The 19,738-nt window shown below is 34.7% G+C and overlaps 1 protein-coding gene across 1 annotated transcript in view; it reads left to right on the forward strand.

Annotated features, from left to right (window-relative positions):
• GALNT13 (polypeptide N-acetylgalactosaminyltransferase 13) overlaps positions 1-19,738 on the forward strand; it is a 628,841-nt gene that overhangs the window by 398,991 nt on the left and 210,112 nt on the right. The window contains exon 8 of the mRNA XM_010840017.1: positions 3,904-4,021. Within this exon, the coding sequence (XP_010838319.1) occupies positions 3,904-4,021 (118 nt within the window). The remainder of the gene's footprint in view (positions 1-3,903; positions 4,022-19,738) is intronic.

Here is a 19,738-nt window from a genome sequence, read left to right on the forward strand (position 1 = left end):
AATGCCCATTGACAGAAGAGCCTGGTGGGCTACAGTTCATTGGGTCACAAAGTGTCAGACACAACTAAGCAACTAAGCACAGACTTGGCTCAGAGTTGCCATAAGCCTTCCATTTGTAAAATACACAATATTGTTGAAGCTCAGTCAATCAATGTGTGATTTTAAAACAGAAAGAAAAAGTGTGCTTATAGTAAGAAAAGAGCTGACTGAGGCAAAAGAATGAATACTATTCCACATTCAGAGGAGAGGAGACATCCCCCACCCCCCACCAAGACAAGAAGAAGGAAGAGGCCCTGAGAAACACACAATGTTAACATAGAAATTGAGAGAGGTTAGACTTCAGGACTGAGAGAATTTAGATTTTATGCATTGATTTACTCTTCAGTTTTTTGAGAAGAGTCTGAAACTTTTGGGGAAGATTCATATAAGATGAGACAAGGTAAACAAGTAAACAGAGAAAAGGATTGTTAGCTGTTCATGGCCTGAGCAGAGAGTCAATAACATGGACTTTTATCGTGACCAGATGACCTCAGCCTGTTGCTATTTCAATGATTCTCAAGGTTTTAGGAACAGAAGTGGATGAGGAATGGTAAGTTTACCCAAGAACTAATATTTCTTGTTGTTGTTCAGGCGCTTGGTCCTGAATACTCTTTCTGACCCCATGAACTGCAGCAGGCCAGATTTCCCTGTCCTTCAACATCTCCCGGAGTTTGCTTAAACTCATGTCCATTGATTCGGTGATGCCATCCAACCATCTCGTCCTCTGTCGTCCCCTTCTCCTCCTGCCTTCTATCTTTCCCAGCATCAGAGTTTTTTCCAATCAGTCAGCTCTTCTCATCAGGTGGCCAAAGTATTATAGCTTCAGCTTCAGCATCAGTCCTTCCAATGAATATTCAGGACTGCTTTCCTTTAGGATTGACTGGTTTGATCTCCTTGCAGTCCAAGGGACTCTCAAGAGTCTTCACCAACACCACAATTCAAAAACATCAATTCTTCGGTGCTCAGCTTTCTTTATGGTCCAACTCTCACATCCATAGATGACTACTGGAAAAACCAAAGCTTTGACTATACAGACCTTTGTCTGTATAATATTAATATTGATAAAAAGAATGTAGTCAGGCAAGGACAGAGAACCTAGTGTGCTCAGTCAGGTGTTTACTGACATAGTAGGGTCTTGGAGAGTGGGTGGGAGGAGGGAAGTAAATGATTTGTAAAGGGAGATCATCTGTGAGAATATGGAGTAGATAAAGAAACATCACCAAAAGGACTTCCAAAGGATTTAAATAGGAAGGGTTAAAAAATTGAAGCTTTTATTCAGTGAAGCAGATTTCAAAGTTCAGCATCTTAGATCTGAAGTGTTTTTAGATGATTTTGCAATCCAAAATGAGAGCATTATAGGGAGCCAAAATTAATTGAAGGACACTTAAGACTTTTGTTTGAATGATTAACATTAGCAACTATAAAGATTTATTACCAAGCCATTTGGGTGATTACTTCCCCCCGCCCCCCATGTAATTGATTGAATTGGTTGGTGTGACATTGTAGAGATGCTTAAAAAGATCATCTTAGCTAACTCAACTATAATGAAGGTTTTATACTTTCTAAATACCCTGAACACTTAAGGTCTGCACAGGTGTATGTAAATAGTTCATGCGTGACACTACAGAGCAGTTAACTTAGAACAGAACATGCCACATAGCACTGGCTACAGCTGTAGATATTATTTAAGGCAGAATAATATCTCTGAACTGTTTGAGAGAGCTAACTGCCATTTCAAATACAAAAAAAAAAAAAAAAGTCCTAGTAGCATCCATCTTCAGAAAATACAGGATTTTTTTTTTTTTGAGCAATTGCAAATTTTTGAAAGATTTTGTTACTTTTCAAGTAAAAGTGAAACTTATTTGAGTCATTCTTACAGTTAACATGTAATTTATTGTTGCCATTTATTATATATTTCTCACATATTTGTAGGAATCATCACCAACTATAAGATGAAACTCAATACACGTATTTAAGTTAAATGCATTTGTTCTTTACTAGTAAATATACAAGTGAATGGGCACTCTGAACTGATCATTAAAAATGCATCATTTAACATTCTTAAGCACTTAGTTACATTATAATAGGATAATTGTAGCAATTTCTGTTCCTCATTTCATTAAATAGAGTATTCAGCAGTGTGGTACCTTACCTAGTTATTTCCATGGACTTCCAAAACCCCAGTCATGTGAGGGTCATGGCTACGTCATAATTAGCATCTGCTTAGCTTTATTACTGTTTCTCATTACAACTCAGTAGGTCAATGATACTGTCCATGATAGGAACCCAGCAAGACTAGAAGTAATAAAACAGCTCAGACCAAGTGAGGCTCTGCTGCTCCAACTGATGGACAGTTAATTGCCTGAGTGTAAAACAGTGATAGCACTGGGAGAAATAGAGAACTCTGTGATATGGTAGGTGTCCAAGTACAATATTATATTGCGGTTTTCAATGAAATACACTGTTCAGTTAGAGGACACGAGCACATCCTATGGCAGAAGAGGACATAATTTTGAGAAAAAACATTGAGTTTTCTAACAATCTCAAACTACCATTGAATAACACAGAGGTTAATCTGAGTATACTTTATACCAGGCCCTTGGTATCCAAGGTTCCTCCACATCAGATGACTCACCCAACACTGGATTGTGTAGTTCTGTGGCATTTACTATTTAAAATATTTGCATATGAATGGACCCAAGCAGTTCAAACCCATGTTGTTCAAGGGTCAAGTGTACCTGAATGAACATCCTAAATCTAAGTTACTAGATCAGTGTTTCCGATCTAGTAAATTTAGCAGCACAGTAGAATCACTTAGGACCTTTACACAGTATCAAAGATCTGGCCCCATTCCCGGCCAATTAAATCTAAACCTGAGAGAATTACCCAAACATGGAAGTGTAGTTTTTTCAGGGTGTGTCAGGGGCTGCTAATGTGCTATGAAGCTTGAAAATCTCTATTCAGAAATAATCATTGGTTGTATAGATAGATTCATTTGTGAACTAGAATTTTCTTTTTCAGTTTCACTGTATACTGCTTTTACAGAAAGACTTTGTATAGGTCACATATTAACTACTGATTTAATTAATCTTTTAAGATCAATAATTATTCCTTGTGAAAGTTAGCACCTGATTTCTTAGTTTCTACAGAGAAAGTTTGAATGTGAGAACCAAAATCATTTATTCCTAGTAAAAAGTTTTGGATCTGTGCCAAATGTCCTAAACCTGTGAATAGTATACAGGATTTATGTTTGTCTATAGGGTTATATGATTCATTTTATCATTGTAATTAGGTAAAACAATTAGCTGTAGACAATTAGATGTAAAACTATTATGATACTTATGTAACTATTATTAGATACTTATTGCCTATAAATATTTCACAGCACTTAGTTTTTCCTATTCAAATAGATTGTAGATCTTTTCATAGAGAAACCATTTCCATAGGTTTCTAGAGTTCATATTAAAATAATTTATAATTAGGTGACAGGATCACAAGTAGAAGTTTCATGACTAGTTCAGCTCTTTAAGGACAGTGATAAGAACACAGATTTCTCTTCACTACACCTTTCACACAGGATGTATATGCCCCTGTCTTAAATGGCCAGTGTTCCTTATATCTATTTGATCACCCATAAGAAAAACTATAGACTAATCTAAGTTTAGTTTTACAGAAAATGTGAAATAAAATGCTATTTATTAATTTTAAAACCTCTTATAATTTGGCTTTATGTTTTCAGTTTGAAATTTTTAAGTATACTGCTTTTTATTTAAAATGTTTCAGAAATATTTGCTATAGTCTCATTAAACTCCACACATTGTTTTCAAAAGATATTCTTTTGTTTTTGTTTTTTTTTTCAACTAGGACCCCAACTATGGCTGGGGGCCTATTTTCTATTGACAGAAACTACTTTGAAGAGATAGGAACTTACGATGCAGGAATGGATATCTGGGGTGGAGAGAATCTTGAAATGTCTTTTAGGGTAATTTCATTTTACTTTATTTTTTGACTCTGAAGATACTGTGCTGTAGCATGCATGTGTAGACTCAGTAATTTACTGTCAGATCTTTTTTGTGAAGTGATACAAATTACTGATCAGTTGGTCATTGTAATACTTGTTTAGAAGCTAGAGTCTTTTTGCATGCAATATTTACCATTAAATGGGAAATTAGAGGCATTTTTTAAATTTTCAAAATAATTTTGTGTACATAGTTCAAAGGTATTAGGGCTTTTAGTTTTTTAAATAAAGAAGGGTTTTATTTTTGAAATAAAGCATTACCCTTGGTGTTTTTGAACTGAAACTTGAAAGTGTTATGATATTTATATTTAAAAGTGCTGCTTGAGGTTATTCTCAAATACATTTAAGAATAACCTGTGTTCAAAGGCATTCTGGATAATTCAAGTAGCATGACTGTTTTCACAATCATAGACATTATTGTTTGATGAATGAGTTGTAATAATGCAAATGCACTTTTTAAATGGCCTTGCAAGTAAAAATTAAGAATTAATCCATCATATATCTGATACTAGAAAGTATATTAATAATTTTAATGTTGCATTTGAAAATTTAAAATATGAACACATAAATGTTCCTTCTAACTAAGAAATCATGAGGAATAACATACTGTTTTTTTCTTCAAACCACATTCAATATCATTTAAAAATTAGTTGTTAGTAATACTGTTGGTTTTTCTTTCTATAATTTGACATGTTCTTTGAAACACTATTGTTTTGCTGCATTATTTGTACAACAAAATTATTACAGTTTAGATATATTTATCTATGAAGTTTAAGAGTTATGCCTTTTAATTTCTCATTTAGAAAGTAAGCTTTATTGTTCACAAATATAAATATATTTGATGTTGTGTAAGCAAATGTCAAAATCTGAGAATAAGAATTACTTTGAGTTTATATAATGTGAAATTTAATGGATCTTGGATAATATGGATTATTTTAGAAGCACTAGGATGTCTTTGTTATACAACTTTTGCCTATAAATCATCCTTACAGTCCAGTGTCTGAGATCATTAGTTAATGGAATTTTATTCTTTCTATATTTGTTTATATACTTATAGTCCAGTGGAACTTGCCCCACAAGGCTTAGTAGCATACTGAGGAATGTCTTCTTCCTGTCAAGTACGTGATTCATCTTTGCACAATCTTTGGAACATTTGGAGACCCCAATTTTTTACTCAGTGTGGTTCTCAAAGTACAGAATAGAAAAGCTAACAGTTAAAAAAGGAAGAAAAAAGATGGAAGGAAGGGAGTTAGGAAGGAAAGAAAGTATATTCAAAAGATTAAAAACAGTTTTCTCATATGCTTAGACTTAATGAAAAGAGTATTTATACATTAATTAACCAATATTCCTTGAATGCTGTGGTTGAAATTCATAAGGAAAAAAAAAAAAAAAACAACGTAGCAACATTAGTAATATCTAGTGATCCTGTTGCTCATCTTTTTTTCCCCTTCTTTTCTAACAGTCTTATTCACCTTCTTTCTGCTCGCCTGTTAAGCTTGATTCTCTGTCAATAGACTCCCCTTATCTTCATCACAGAGCTCTCAGATTGGACGGGTGATCTTCACCTAACTGACTGAAAGATGTGTTAGGGAAGAATTTAGTTAGGAAAGAATATAGTGGAATAATATGATGCATCTTTGTAAGAAATGAAGTACTCATAAGCAAATAGTCTTTGAATGTTTAAAACATTGATTGTCTTTAGTTTCCATATATTATCAGTAGAAACAAAGTGTGTATTTTTCTCTTTATTAGTCTCTTGATTAGTGTTTTACTTTTCTTTGTGTGACATGGATATGTGTTTATTTAATAGTTGGTACCCTGGCTGAGGAAGATGTTGAATAAGAGAAAATATTAGAACAATATATTAGCAAAGGGATGACAATCTCCTTTAGATTAATTTCATAAAAAGATATATGACTTAATGAAATGAGAATATGTTAGGGATTCATAATCAGAAGATCTGTGTCTAATATCCAGCTTAATTATTATACAGCAAACATATATGGAACATGTAGTATATTTGCTGCACTTTACAGATACTGAGGCTGCAAAAATGAATAGGGCCTGGTGCTTTTACTCTTATAGGCCTTTCCAGATGGCGGTGGTGGTAAAGAGCCCACCTCAGTGCAGGAGGCATGAGACTCAGGTTCTGTCCCTGTGTCAGGAAGATCCCCTGGAGAAGGTCATGGACACCCACTCCAGTATTCTCACCTGGAGAATTCCATAGACAGAGGAACCTGGCAGGCTATAGTCCATGGGGCTGCAAAGAGTCAGACTCGACTGAAGCAACCTAACACACTTTTACTCTCAAAGAAGCAATACATAGGCATTATTGTCAGTAAAATTCAATAGTATTTTTTTTATACATGAGGTTTTCTTGTCACTGACATGTTAGTATAGGAAAATTTTTATTGTGTAGTCACTTAGTCATGTCTAAATCTTTGCAACCCCATGGACTGGAGTCCGCCAGACTCCTCTGTCCATGGGATTTCCCAGACAGGAATACTGGAGTTGTCATTTCCTTCTCCAGGGGATCTTCCTGACCCAGGGATCAAACTCCTTTCTCCTGCATTGCAGGCAGGTTCTTTACCATTGAACCACCTGTGGAGGCCATATATAGGCAAATTACTTAACCTTAACTGTGAGACAGTGATTTAATAGTAAAGATGGCAGAAAGTGAAGAAGAACCAAAGAGCATCTTAATGAAATTGAAAGAGGAGAGTGAAAAAGTTGGCTTAAAGCTCAACATTCAGAAAACTAAGATCATGGCACCCGGTCCCATCACTTCATGGCAAATAGATGGGGAAACTGGCTGACTCTATTTTGGGGGGCTCTAAAATCACTACAGATGGTGATTGCAGCCATGAAATTAAACGACGCTTACTCCTTGGAAGGGAAGTTATAACCAGCCTAGACAGCCTATTAAAAAGCAGAGACATTACTTTGTCAACAAAGGTCCATCTAGTCAAGGCTATGGTTTTTCCAGTAGTCATGTATGGATGTGAGAATTGGACTATAAAGAAAGCTGAGTGCTGAAGAATTGATGCTTCTGAACTGTGGTGTTGGAGAAGACTCTTGAGAGTCCCTTGGATTGCAAGGAGATCCATCCAATCCATCCTAAAGGAGATCGGTCTTGGATGTTCATTGGAAGGACTGATGTTGAAGGTGAAACTCCAATACTTTGACCACCTGATGTGAAGTGCTGACTCATTTGAAAAGACTCTGCTGCTGAGAAAGATTGAGGGCAGGAGGAGAAGAGGACAACAGAGGATGAGATGGTTGGATGGCATCACCGACTCAATGGACATGAGTCTGGGTAAACTCTGGGAGTTGGTGATGGACAGGGAGTCCTGGTGTGCTGTGGTTCATGGGGTCACAAAGAGTCCGACATGACTGAGCGACTGAACTGAACTGAACTGAAAGATATAGTTGTCTTGTAGCTCTGGTCTATGTAGACTTGAGGATGAAAAACTGAGAAATATTAAATGCCTGCAAAATATTATTATTATGGCTGGTTTATAGATATTTAAGTCAATCCAAAGGTATATACTTTAGGGGATTTATTTATAACAGTATCACTTGATCTTTGATGCCCAAAGTATTGTAAATACTGACAGACTTTGAACATCTGATCCAAATGATAGACCTTCCAAGAAAGAAGCATCTAGTCTCCTATACACCATAGGTTTAAATACAGTTTCAAAGCACTGAAAAAACACTTGAAGTCTCTGGATAAAAGTTCTTGGCATAAAATAATAGTGACTTCTAATATGTATAGAACTAGTAAGCAGAACAGTTGAAAATTGAACCCCAGTATTCTGAGACCAGTGACTGTGCTGCTGATTTCTATACCACTACTGCCCCTAATTAGATTCATCCCTCCATAACATGACAGCCCCCAAAATAGTGGTATTATCAGGAGAAAGAGAAGTTAATATATAAATGCAATCTTCTTCCAGAATACTGAGAATGTGGTCTTATCTAGTTCTTTAATCTTTTTCTAATAGACTGTAGCCTCCTATGCGTAATGCATGTCCAGTGAAAATACGTACAAGTAGATCCAAGTGCTCTTGAAAAATTAGTCTCAGATACTGTTTTCTACTTCATTACACAACAATCATTGAAATAACATAAGTCCTCAGATATAAATGTTAATTTTTAACTGATATTTATTTCCTGCTCAATAGGTGCAGGGCATAGAGTTGTGAACAAAATAGACAAAACTGTGTGTCCTATGGAACTTATATTTTAGTGAAGTATACAGACAGTGAATAAGAGAAATAAAATATGTTACTATGTTAGTGATAGTGTTTAAGAGAAAAAAACTAAGGAAGGGAAGAGGAATATAAAGCAGCAGATGTTGGAAATTCTTAGTGGTTGAAATTCTAGATAGGAGGAACTCAGAAATGAATATCCATATAAAATAGTTTATGACAAAATTAACCCAGTATAATATGACTTTATCATCAAAGGTGTCATGTATTTTTAAATAATATCCCTGATGGCAGCATCAGTACCATCCAAAAAGCATCACCACCAAAAGTCCTTGCCTTGCATGAGCCAATAGCACAAGGGCAGTATTTCTAAAACCACACAATATATGAGATAATCTGCATTGTAGAACCAACTGAGTCATAAAAAGTCAGAAGGCAGAAAAGGACTCAGAAGAGTGTCCCCCTGCCCTGAAATGTGGTGGTTGTGGTTTAGTCACTAAGTCGTGTCTGACTCTTATGACCCCATGGACTGTAGCCTCCCAGGCTTCTCTGTCCATGGGATTTTTCTAGGCAAGAATAGTGGAGTGGGTTGCCATTTCCTTCTCCAGGGGATCTTCTCAAGCTAGGAATTGAACCCAGGTCTCCTGCATTGCAGACAGATTCTTTACCAACTGAGCTACAAGGGAAGGTTACAAGTATGGTCTGGAAGTGCCCATATGTGTGCTAAGTTGCTTCAGTCATGTCCAACTCTTATAGCCACATGGCACTGTAGCTCACTAGGCTCCTCTGTCCATGGGATTCTCCCAGTAAGAATACTGGAGTGGGTTGCCATTTCCTACTCCAAGGGATCTTCCCGACCTAGGGATTGAACCTGCATCTCTTATGTTTCCTGCATTGACAAGCGGGTACCCATGGCAAGTTCCAATTTGTAGTTGACAAGTCCAGTGTATGTTAATTATACTTCAGTAAAGTTGATAAGTATTAAAGCATGCGTGTGTGCACATGCACACATGTGTGCACACACACACACGTGTGCACACACACACACACACACACACAGAAAAAAAGAAACATCTTCCAAAGAGAAACAAATGAAGAAAAAATATAACTGATGATATCCAGTCAGCTATAGACTTCTACAGTCTAGCTGAGATTCTCATTGTATCTTAGCCTAGTTTCTTTTTAAATACCCTCAGTATAATTCTAACCATCTACCTCTCAGGACAACTTTGTAGGTTAAATAAGACAATACTTATTGAATTTTTTATGAACTGTACCATACTATGGAAATTTTCATTTTATTATTATCACTACCCTTAAAAAATAAGCTCTTTTGACAACAATCAGTAGTTTAACAGAATGGGATTTACTTCAAATGCCCCAATTTTCTGTCCTTCTAGATCACTATAAAAGTAGCAATATATTTATCTGAAGAACATGTTTCATGATGTGAAGTCCATTTATATCAAAATTTCACAAGCAATGAAGTAGAAAAGAAATTTGAGTTGACATAATATATAATGGAAAAATGAAAGGCAGAGGTTCTTATTGAACAGAATAGCATGGTAAATGAGGTGAAAAGTTTGTAGACTTTTGGGGGATTGTATTACTAAGGTTTGTGAAATTATTGAAAGTAATGAATTTTCTAAAAAAATCCATGCAATTATAATTTTTACAACTGAAAATGTCAATCATAATAATTTATTAAATAGAAATAAATTTTGACAAAAGTCTAGTTGAGTTATATCTCTTAGAACTGTTTGCTTTATTTAAATTTAATTCATGTAAATTTGAGCATATTGGATTGTCTGTCAGTATGTAAAACTTGACTGTATTTGTTTTATTTGGCTAGTCATAGAAACTAGACTATAATAGAAATCTTTTAACTAAATTAACTTAATCTAAGTTCATGTGTTATCCCCAGTTTTGGTGAAGATGGTTTTGTAGAATACTTTTATTTAAATATTATAAAGTACTGACAATATTAACATAGAAACTTCTTAGCCTCTTTCCCTACTCCAGATATATTGGCAAAAATTGTATCTATTTGAGTTTTACATCATGATGCTATACATATGTGATGTGGGAAATGATTACCACAATCAAGATAATTAACATATTCTTCACCTCACATAGTTAAGATCTACTTTTAACAAATTTCAGGTATGTAACAGAATTATTAACTATAGTCACCAAACTGTACATTAGATGTTAGAACTTATAACTGAAAGTTTGTATCTTATTAGCCTCTTTTAAAGTCTAAAAGGTCATAAACAGACCTAAAAGTCTAAAAGATTTTGTTCATGTATACCTCCATAAAAAATATAAACCACTAGCAATTATTTAGTCCAGGTGCAGGATAAACCTTAAACATGCTGCAGATGGCTTAAAATTTTTACTTCTGTGCTTACAATGAGATTTTCTGGGATTTGGGCCACCACTCTAACTTAAACAGTTGTTTAAACATATCTCTTCAGTCTCTCTATTCTTCGTTTAATTGAAATTATAGAATAGCGATCATATAATATTTAATTTAGATATATACAGAAAACTCTATTTTCTAAAACAAATGTTTTAGAGTTTTATTTTGAATGTTAACCATAATGCATACTTGATTTCCTTGCTCCTTTAGAAAACACAAGTGAACAACAGGAAAATTAGGTATTAACCAAACTTTAGGATAATGTTAGAAAATGTTAGCAGAACTTGTTTTGTTTTTAACGTTATAATACCCTAAGGCTTAGTCATTTTGATAACTATACTTCTTCATTTGAACTTTCTAGTTCACAAAAGCAAAATATGAGAATAGATATTATGTTGGATAGTCATCCATGTAATGTTTAACCTCATAAACATATGCTACATTGAGATGTACTTTGTTTTAGAAATATAAATCATTGTAGGGGACTTAGGTACACTAGAACTTGATATTAATCTCTGGTTCTTTTTTATAGGGCTTCCCTTGTGGCTCAGCTGGTAAAGAACCTACCTGCAATGCAGGAGACTTTGGTTTGATCCATGGATTGGGAAGATCCCCTGGAGAAAGGAAAGGCTACCCACTCCAGTATCCTGGTCTGGAGAATTCCATGAACTGTATAGTCCATGGGGTCGCAAAGAGTCGGACACGACTGAGCGACTTTGATTGACTTTTCCTTTTATGGTCAGTTATTCAATGGCACCCCATTCCAGTACTCTTGCCTGGAAAATCCCATGGATGGAGGAGCCTGGTAGGCTGCAGTCCATGGGGTCGAGAAGAGTCAGACATGACTGAGCAACTTCACTTTCACTTTTCACTTTCATGCATTGGAGAAGGAAATGGCAACCCACTCCAGTGTTCTTGCCTGGAGAATCTGGGGTCGCACAGAGTCGGACATGACTGAAGCGACTTAGCAGCAGCAGCAGTTATTTCTAAAAGTGATTTTTTTATAAAAAATATTTTTTGGAGGTAATAGTATAGCTCACAGTTTAGTGCCTTCTTGAACTGATGACATTCACTGCTTCTTTTTTGTGACCTGAATTCTTATCATGAAAGTGTTTCTCTGATAATGTAAATGTACACTATATTTGTCAGCCTGCATATATAAGCATCTGAAATTCAACTTATTCTGTTTGCTCTGTTTATTTTATTTTATCCATCTATCAATCAATCATCTATCTACCTGTATAAATTTATGTGTGTTTGAGTCTGAGTGCAAATAGTTAAATATTCACGAAGACCCAGATATAAGTTAATTGTAGTTAATATAAAGTATATAGTGTAATAATAAATATATTTATTTTTTAAAGTTTACAATATAATATCTATTGCAAATGAGTCGTTGAGAGGTATGCTTATCAGGTGGCTCAGATGGTAAAGAATCTGCCTACAGTGTAGAAGACTCACCAGACATCCAGAAGGTGTTAGATAATTAAGAAAATTCAGGAATTATGAAAGTTTGAAGACGGATATGTATGAAATGCATAAAATGGGGAAAATGGGGTTAAGATTATATGAAAATAGTAATCTGTAAAATCTGCATTTTATTTCCATTAATATATAAACCAGAGTTGAATAATTCTTTATGGGATTTATTCAGAAATACTCACTGGGATAAATTTTAAGATTAAATTTTGGCACTGTTTTCTTGAATTAAACCATTAAATGGAAGCAAAAATACAGAAAAGAAAATCTATGATTTCTAAAACTTGATAAAAACATTTTGGACAATGTTTTTCTTTAACAAATGCAGGTATCTTTCAAAGATACTATGCAGAATTTCCTTGTAGGAGGCAATAGCAATAAACCAGATTCACTTAGCTTTTTAATGAATTTTAGCATATTAAGAAACCAACAACCTTTATTAGGGACAAATATCTGAAATGTTTCTTTTGTAAAACACACTAATTCTGACTGTTTTTTGGACTCTTCTCTGCTAATGTGTAGGGAAGAAATATTAACCATATTCACATTAACTATAATGTGTATTCACATTAACTATAAGAATCCTTATGATTCTAAATATGAAGAACCTCAATTTAACTATTTGAATTTATGGCAATAAAAAGAACTTTCTGAAGAGTTTAATGTGCTCAGAATTATTGCATGGAAGAGTTTGACACTTCCTGTCATGGCCATATTTTACTAAAGCTTCCCATTAAGTGTACTTAATCATATGAAATGGCACTGATAATTAAGTCAATTATGCTGCTGATTTACATTTAAAGTGCACCTAAGATATTTTGATAATGAAATGTTTAACATCCTTTTTGTATCTAAATATGTGCTCAGTGAATTGACTTTGAACTATTTATTTTATAAATTAAGGTCCCATTTTTTTTTTCTCTTAATGGACAGGGAGAGTTAAATAACTTCCAAAACTATTTCGAGTTTTGAAATTTTAAGGATCATTTAAATTATATATCCTGGGTTTGAGGAAATGAAATAAACCTGCCATTAAATTCAAGTGAAGTTTATAAGTAAATTTACTTCGGAAAATTTTTTAATTTAATTTATAAATATTTCTTAGTAATTGGACATACAGACCTGTAGAAGATCAGTCCATAGTCTCATAGAACTTGTGCCAGAGGGAGATATATGATAAATGAATAAACAGAAAAAAAAAAAAAAGTAGTCTGTTAATTTCAAATAAAGGTGAGTGCTTTGAAGAAAATCCAGTGAGAGGTGGAGCATTGCATTATTTTGGAGTGGTCAAGGAAGCCCATTCTAAGGAAACATTTTAGCTGAGACCAAACTGACAGGAAGGATCCAGCTTTGCAAGGATTTGCAAAGAGAACATTCACTGTGGAACATAATGTAAGAGTATCACATCTCTCATGCCAAGTCTGTAAGAGCATAAATATCCTAATGCTTTGGGTAAAGGAAAGCTTTCCTATTTTAAAGTTAGGAACAGCTTATTCTCTCAGAACAATAGGTCCTCAAATGAACAAAACTCCTCTAGGAGTTTATTTTTTGGTGAGGCTTTACATTTGAATAGTGCCTTATAGAATTCTTTTACATGTATTATCGTAATGGATCTCAGAAGGTTCTTTCTCCCATGTGTTTGGTTTTAATTTTAATGCATCAATAATGTTTGCATTATACTTTAGATTACCTTTATATGCTTATGTATCAGTCTACTCTCATTTTACCTATCAATCAATATAGATAATTATATACCTAGACCTGCACTAGACACTGTGCATGGTGTATCTGTAGATAGATCACCCCTAAATTTATTGAAGGCTTGGAGAGTATAATATAGTTTAGGATCATTTCAGGGTACAAATATAAAGCTCATTAAGTTCAAAGGAAAAATTTCTATGATCTAAGATAACCAGGGAAGAATTTATAAATTAAAATTTCAAGTCTTGTAGACAGGAGGGCAGGAGAGGAGCAGGGACCTGAAATCAGTGAAATCTCAGAACCTGGCTACTGTGTTCATTCCTTCTTTGTGCTTTGAACCACACCTAAATTTAGGCTAGAATATCTGGTTCCCCTACCTTTTGTTTTTCCTCTTAAGAATTACTTTAATAAAATATCACTAAACGAGGGATTGGGGGCAGGAGGAAAAGGAAACGACAGAGGATGAGATGGCTGGATGGCATCACCGACTCAATGGAGGTGAGTTGGAGTGAACTCCGGGAGTTGGTGATGGACAGGGAGGCCTGGCGTGCTGCAATTCATGGGGTCGCAAAGAGTCAGACATGATTGAGAGACTGAACTGAACTGAACTGAAACCATTAAAAAAAATATATATATATATATATTTGCCAAACTAGGCTTCACATGATGAAGTAATGAAGTACCCATTAAAAACTCCAGGAACTGAATATATTATTTTTTTTAAATATACCTATGTTTGATCCCTTAAAGATTTCTGGGACAAAATTCCAAAAATGTTGTGCCTATATGTGTGCATTCAACTAGGAAAGCTGGTGTACCTTGCTAACCAAAATGAATGCATTCAAAATGAAATTCATGTACTTTGTATTAAAGAGCCAAATTTAAGTCTCTATGGTAACTACTGCAGTAAATGTGCAACATCTTAAGCTATGATTATACTGTCACTGTTGGTGATGTCTGTCTTAAGTGCATGACTACCAATCATTTCACTGTTGTTCTAGTCAACCAGAAATGTAGTTTAAAAAGGAAACCAATTAGGAGATTTATTTAAATAAGGCTGAATGATTTCAGCAATAACTGGTTCTAGATACCAGCAATGATTCTTTTGAGGATGTGAAATAATATTGAGGGAAGATTGATACAACTGTTCAGAATTTGAATATTAATTATCAGTAAGATTGAGTTTTAAGTGCCATTGAAAAGGTAGTTGGAGATTTTTAATAGATTTTTAAATTACCTGTAAAAATATATTCATCTTAATAGATTTCATTATATCTGCAGGAATTCAAACTTGATTGATTACAAATTCTTAAAATATTTTATTATCAAACTAGCCACTGATTTATACTAGAAATATATGCAAAAATTGAAATAAATATTGTAGTGTAGCATTTCTCTGTTGCCACCATGTTGTACCTGGATACTAAAACATGTTTCTACATGAGTTCCTCCATTGTCAAAGATTAGATTACACTTTTCTACTCGTTTTGTTTTTCATAGTTCAGCAATATGCAGTCTTGGTCTTATATATTTTCTCCATTTGGTCAACCAACATTTTATTTGTTTTTTAATTTTATTTTTTATTGAAGTATAGTTGATTTCCAATGTTATATCAATCTCTGTTGTACAGCATAGTGACTCAGTTATACATATTAGACATTCATTTTTTATATGTTTTTCCATCATGGTTTATTATAGGATATTGAATATAGTTCCCTATGCTGGATTGTAGGACCTTATAGTTTTACTTATGATTTTACATTCTGCACCTTAATTGGTAAAACAACTTTATATTCTATTTTTTTTATTTGGGTTTGAGAAATTATCTTAACTTTTGTAATTTCTGAATTAGATAGGAATATAGAAATTAACTGTTTAAGGGTAAAATGTCCCACTCTAACACTGGAATGATGAGTGATAATTAGACCTGATGAAAATCTAGTGCTCCTTGAGCATTTCTCTGACTTTGCAAGAGAAGGCTCCAGGACCTACAAGCTTTCCTTTCAGTTTTGAGGAACAGAATGGAAACTCTTGACTCTTTAAGGTCATAGAAAGTTAAAGGTATATCTGAGGAAATTGAAAATGTGCTGCAGAGTGGGCGCAAATTATTGTGTAAGAAAGGTGACATATTTGAAAGTTAGGTTTACAGAACTTATAATTAAATAAGTATTTGAGCATGGATATTTGCCAAGAAAGAGAATACAGAGGGCAGAATAGCAAAGCATGTCCTTAGGTAGCACATACATTTAAGGGTGGGAGAAAAAAAGAGAAAGTGAATGCAAAATCAGAGCTGTCAGGAAAGAAGAAAAATATATCAGAAGAACTTAGAATGTAATGGTGATTGTCAGCAGTGTCAAATGCTGCAGAGAAGTGATAAAGAATTATGAAAGCTCATAAAAAGCTTCATGTACAAATTTAGATGATAGGATCAAGAAAAATACTAGAATATAAGATGTCAAGAAAATCGAATTGTAAAGATACATAGAGAAAAGAAAAACTTTTTAAAGAAAATTCACAGTAATTAGGGAAGAAAATGCATAGTAACTTAAAGGGTAAATATGATCAAAGTAATTAGTTTATATTTGCTATTCTTATTTTATCATAGATAAAGTAAGATGTAAGCTGATAGAAAGGATTTAAAAATCTAGGATATAGTGAAGAAGAAAGAGGAAGGAACAACTGATCAGATTAATGCCTACAGATATTGGAAGAATATTCTAAAGATACGGAAAAGTACCACTTTTTAGTTTGCAACACAGTTTTATGCTTATTGTTTCACTGTGTTCTTACCAAAGCACTGTGAATGAGTATTGTTGTCTTTTTCTATAATTAAAGGTTTTGAGTTGCAAAGAAACTAAGTCATGCAGCTAGAAGTTGTCAGGGCTGAGCATCAAACCCACACCTTTTGCTCCCAGTCTAGTGTTCCTCTATTTGAGTTCAAGGTCTTAAGGGCAGAATTTAGCTTTGGAGAGTTGACTCTCCCTCCTAAAATAGAAAGAAACAACTAAGCCTATATGAGATATTTCAAGGTAGAAATAAATAGAAATTTGGGTCAGCTTCTTTGAGCTCAAGAAGAGTAGAAAGCAGAAGATTATCTACAGAGAGGATGGGGTTGATATTGGAAGCTTGGTAAGAGGAGAAAATTTTGGATTAAATACAGCTTCTTCAGCAAGCACCTGAATGAGCATTGATGTTCTCTATGAAACGACCTTTAAATGTCACAAGAATGACATGTTGCAATTTTAATGAGGAAATTATCTTCACTGTGCTTTTAGCATCAGATCTGGAGAAATAAACCATGTGCCATCTTCTTCTGGTTTGTGACTTATTAGTCACAAACCAGTAAGCCAAGTAAGTCCACAAGCCAGTAAGTCCAGTAAGCCAAGTAATAGTCTAAGGGTTGCTATTTCATGTTTCCTTCTTAATTCATCTTCTAAAGTGTAATGTAACCTATGTTGACCACTACCAATTTATTTTTAAAAAATCAAAAACTGTCAAAGTAGAGTATGACTTCCCATCACAGTGGGTTTTGTGAGTATTTGTAATGAGTGCTTCATATCAATATGGATATTTTATATGTTTCACATTTATCTGACTAAAAGTTTTACAACATATAAGAAGATATATGTAAGGTGATTTATGTAAGAGAATCATAGTTTTCCATTCATGGCATTAGAGTTTTATAGGTGTTCCCTAGGAAAAGGGACACATTCTGCTTCTTTATCTGAAGTAGAACTTATAATTTTGTTTGAAAATGTCTCAGGTCCTTAATATTAAACAAAATGTCTCCAGATGATTGAAGACCAGGAAAAGAAAATGCTGTCCATGAAGGGATTATGGTTAGAGTGAGTCCCTCTTAAGACAGTGCTTTTCTTGTTGGCATGGGAGACTGCTCTTCAACTGTCAAATGCAAGCTGATGACTGGACCTTAATATGCCTGGTTCTTACACTCACAAAACTAGACTGGCTTGTGAACTACTTGAAGATGGAGAACCATGTTTTATTATTCTTTCTCCATGCCCCAGAGTCCAGCATGGTGCTTGACACAAAGTCAATGGCTAGTAAATATTTGCTTGGTAGATGCCAGCCAAGTCCCGAGGGAAACTGCTTGAGAATTGAGAGGTCATTCCCTTGCCTCATACTGATCACAGGCCTTCCATTTGAAAAGGCTTGACCACTTTGCAAGTTACATAGGAGGTTCATTTAAACTAAACTGCAGTCAGGGGAGGTGGATGGTTTACGATGGAGAAATTCAGTAACTGAGGGATGACTCTTTTTGGAGGTACCAGGTTTTCTTTGCCTTCCGCATCCAAGTTCTTTTTCTGTATCTTTGGCATTAATGAAAGAGCAGGAGATGTGGTTACACACTGTAGCTGGATGCCCAGGTGGTCTACTGATATTCAGAGGTGACTGTTCTGGCTTGAATTCTAGGGCAGGATCACACAGCTGTCATGAGCTGCTCTGTGACTGCTAGCAGCAGATGTTACCGATAACTGACAGGCAGTCAGATCATCAGATATGGGAGGACAGCAATGTAAAATGTAGAATATATGACCCAAACCTCATTTAATAATCACAGACCTTTCCATCTAGTTCTCAAAAATCTCATCTATATGCAGTTTTTCACAGTTGAAATTTATTTGTAGGATTAATTATACCATGAGAAAAGCATAAATTCCAATAATTCTAGATTTTTCTTAGTAGTCTCCTTCAAAGCACTAAATATTAGAAAACCTCCAGTATTATCAAACTTTAAGATTATTATTTGATAGATGAAAAAGTGTCACTGTATCACATATCTCTTGTGCTCTTTTTTTTTCATGAATTATCTGCTTGCAACCATCTATGCTAATAGAAAAGCAATACTTTTTTTGTAAATATGAAAAGTTTGGTACTAATTTTCTTAAGCAAAACCACCTTATATTACATAGGATTTTCAATATCTGGTAGGCTGCTTGATATTCTTCATTTCTTGCCTGCTATATTCACAAGTCATTTGAGAATCAATTGGAAGACTTGCTATAACATAATCAAGACAGTGTGTTGCTCTGTTGATCTAAAGGAGAATTGAGAATTTCTGTATTATCAGCAATCCCAATAAGATGTGGAATAATGACAAGTAACAGTTCTCCTCATGCCAGAAATTTCAGCGGCCATGATGTGTAATTCTGAAGGTCAGAATGCTCTGAGGTGAAGAAAGTTGTTGAGAGGCAAAAAGTAATAGTAGAATTTGTTATAAAATGTTGGCATGTGTGCTTTAAAGGTATGTCACTCTTCATGTTAACTGCTGTGAATGGGTGCTTGTGTTTGTAAAGAATGGGAGACAAGGTTAAAAGGACTCCATCTATGACCACAGCTACCTCATTATACTTGTGATACACAGTGGTTCATACATAGACTGCCTAGTTCCTTTTCAGAACAGTTCTTCCACTTCTAGTCACACCCAGGATAAGCACACCTTTTCAAGCTTCTGCTCTATTTTTCTTCTCTCCCTTCCTTGTGGCTCATCCCCTGCCCCTTAGCCCCCAAGAGTCACTTGCTAAGTCTTTGGCAAAGGAAAAAGATAAACTAGTTTGGGAGATTTCCCTTTAGGAAATCAGGATTAATGTGTTATGTCCTGTATGAAGTGAGTAGGTATAAGAGGTCCATTTTGAATTTTGGACTTTCAGGAAGTTCAGTTCTAATTTAAGATACAGAGTATTTTATAAAGGAAAGTAGTTGATAAATAGATTGTTTTAGAACCAATATGAAATAGTATGCTGCTGCTGCTGCTAAGTCGCTTCAGTCGTGTCCAACTCTGTGCAACCCCATAGGTGGCAGCCCACCAGGCTCCCCCATCCCTGGGATTCTCCAGGCAAGAATCTG

The sequence above is a fragment of the Bison bison genome, unplaced genomic scaffold (assembly GCF_000754665.1).
Source record: "Bison bison bison isolate TAMUID 2011002044 unplaced genomic scaffold, Bison_UMD1.0 scf7180017864139, whole genome shotgun sequence".
NCBI lineage: Eukaryota > Metazoa > Chordata > Mammalia > Artiodactyla > Bovidae > Bison > Bison bison.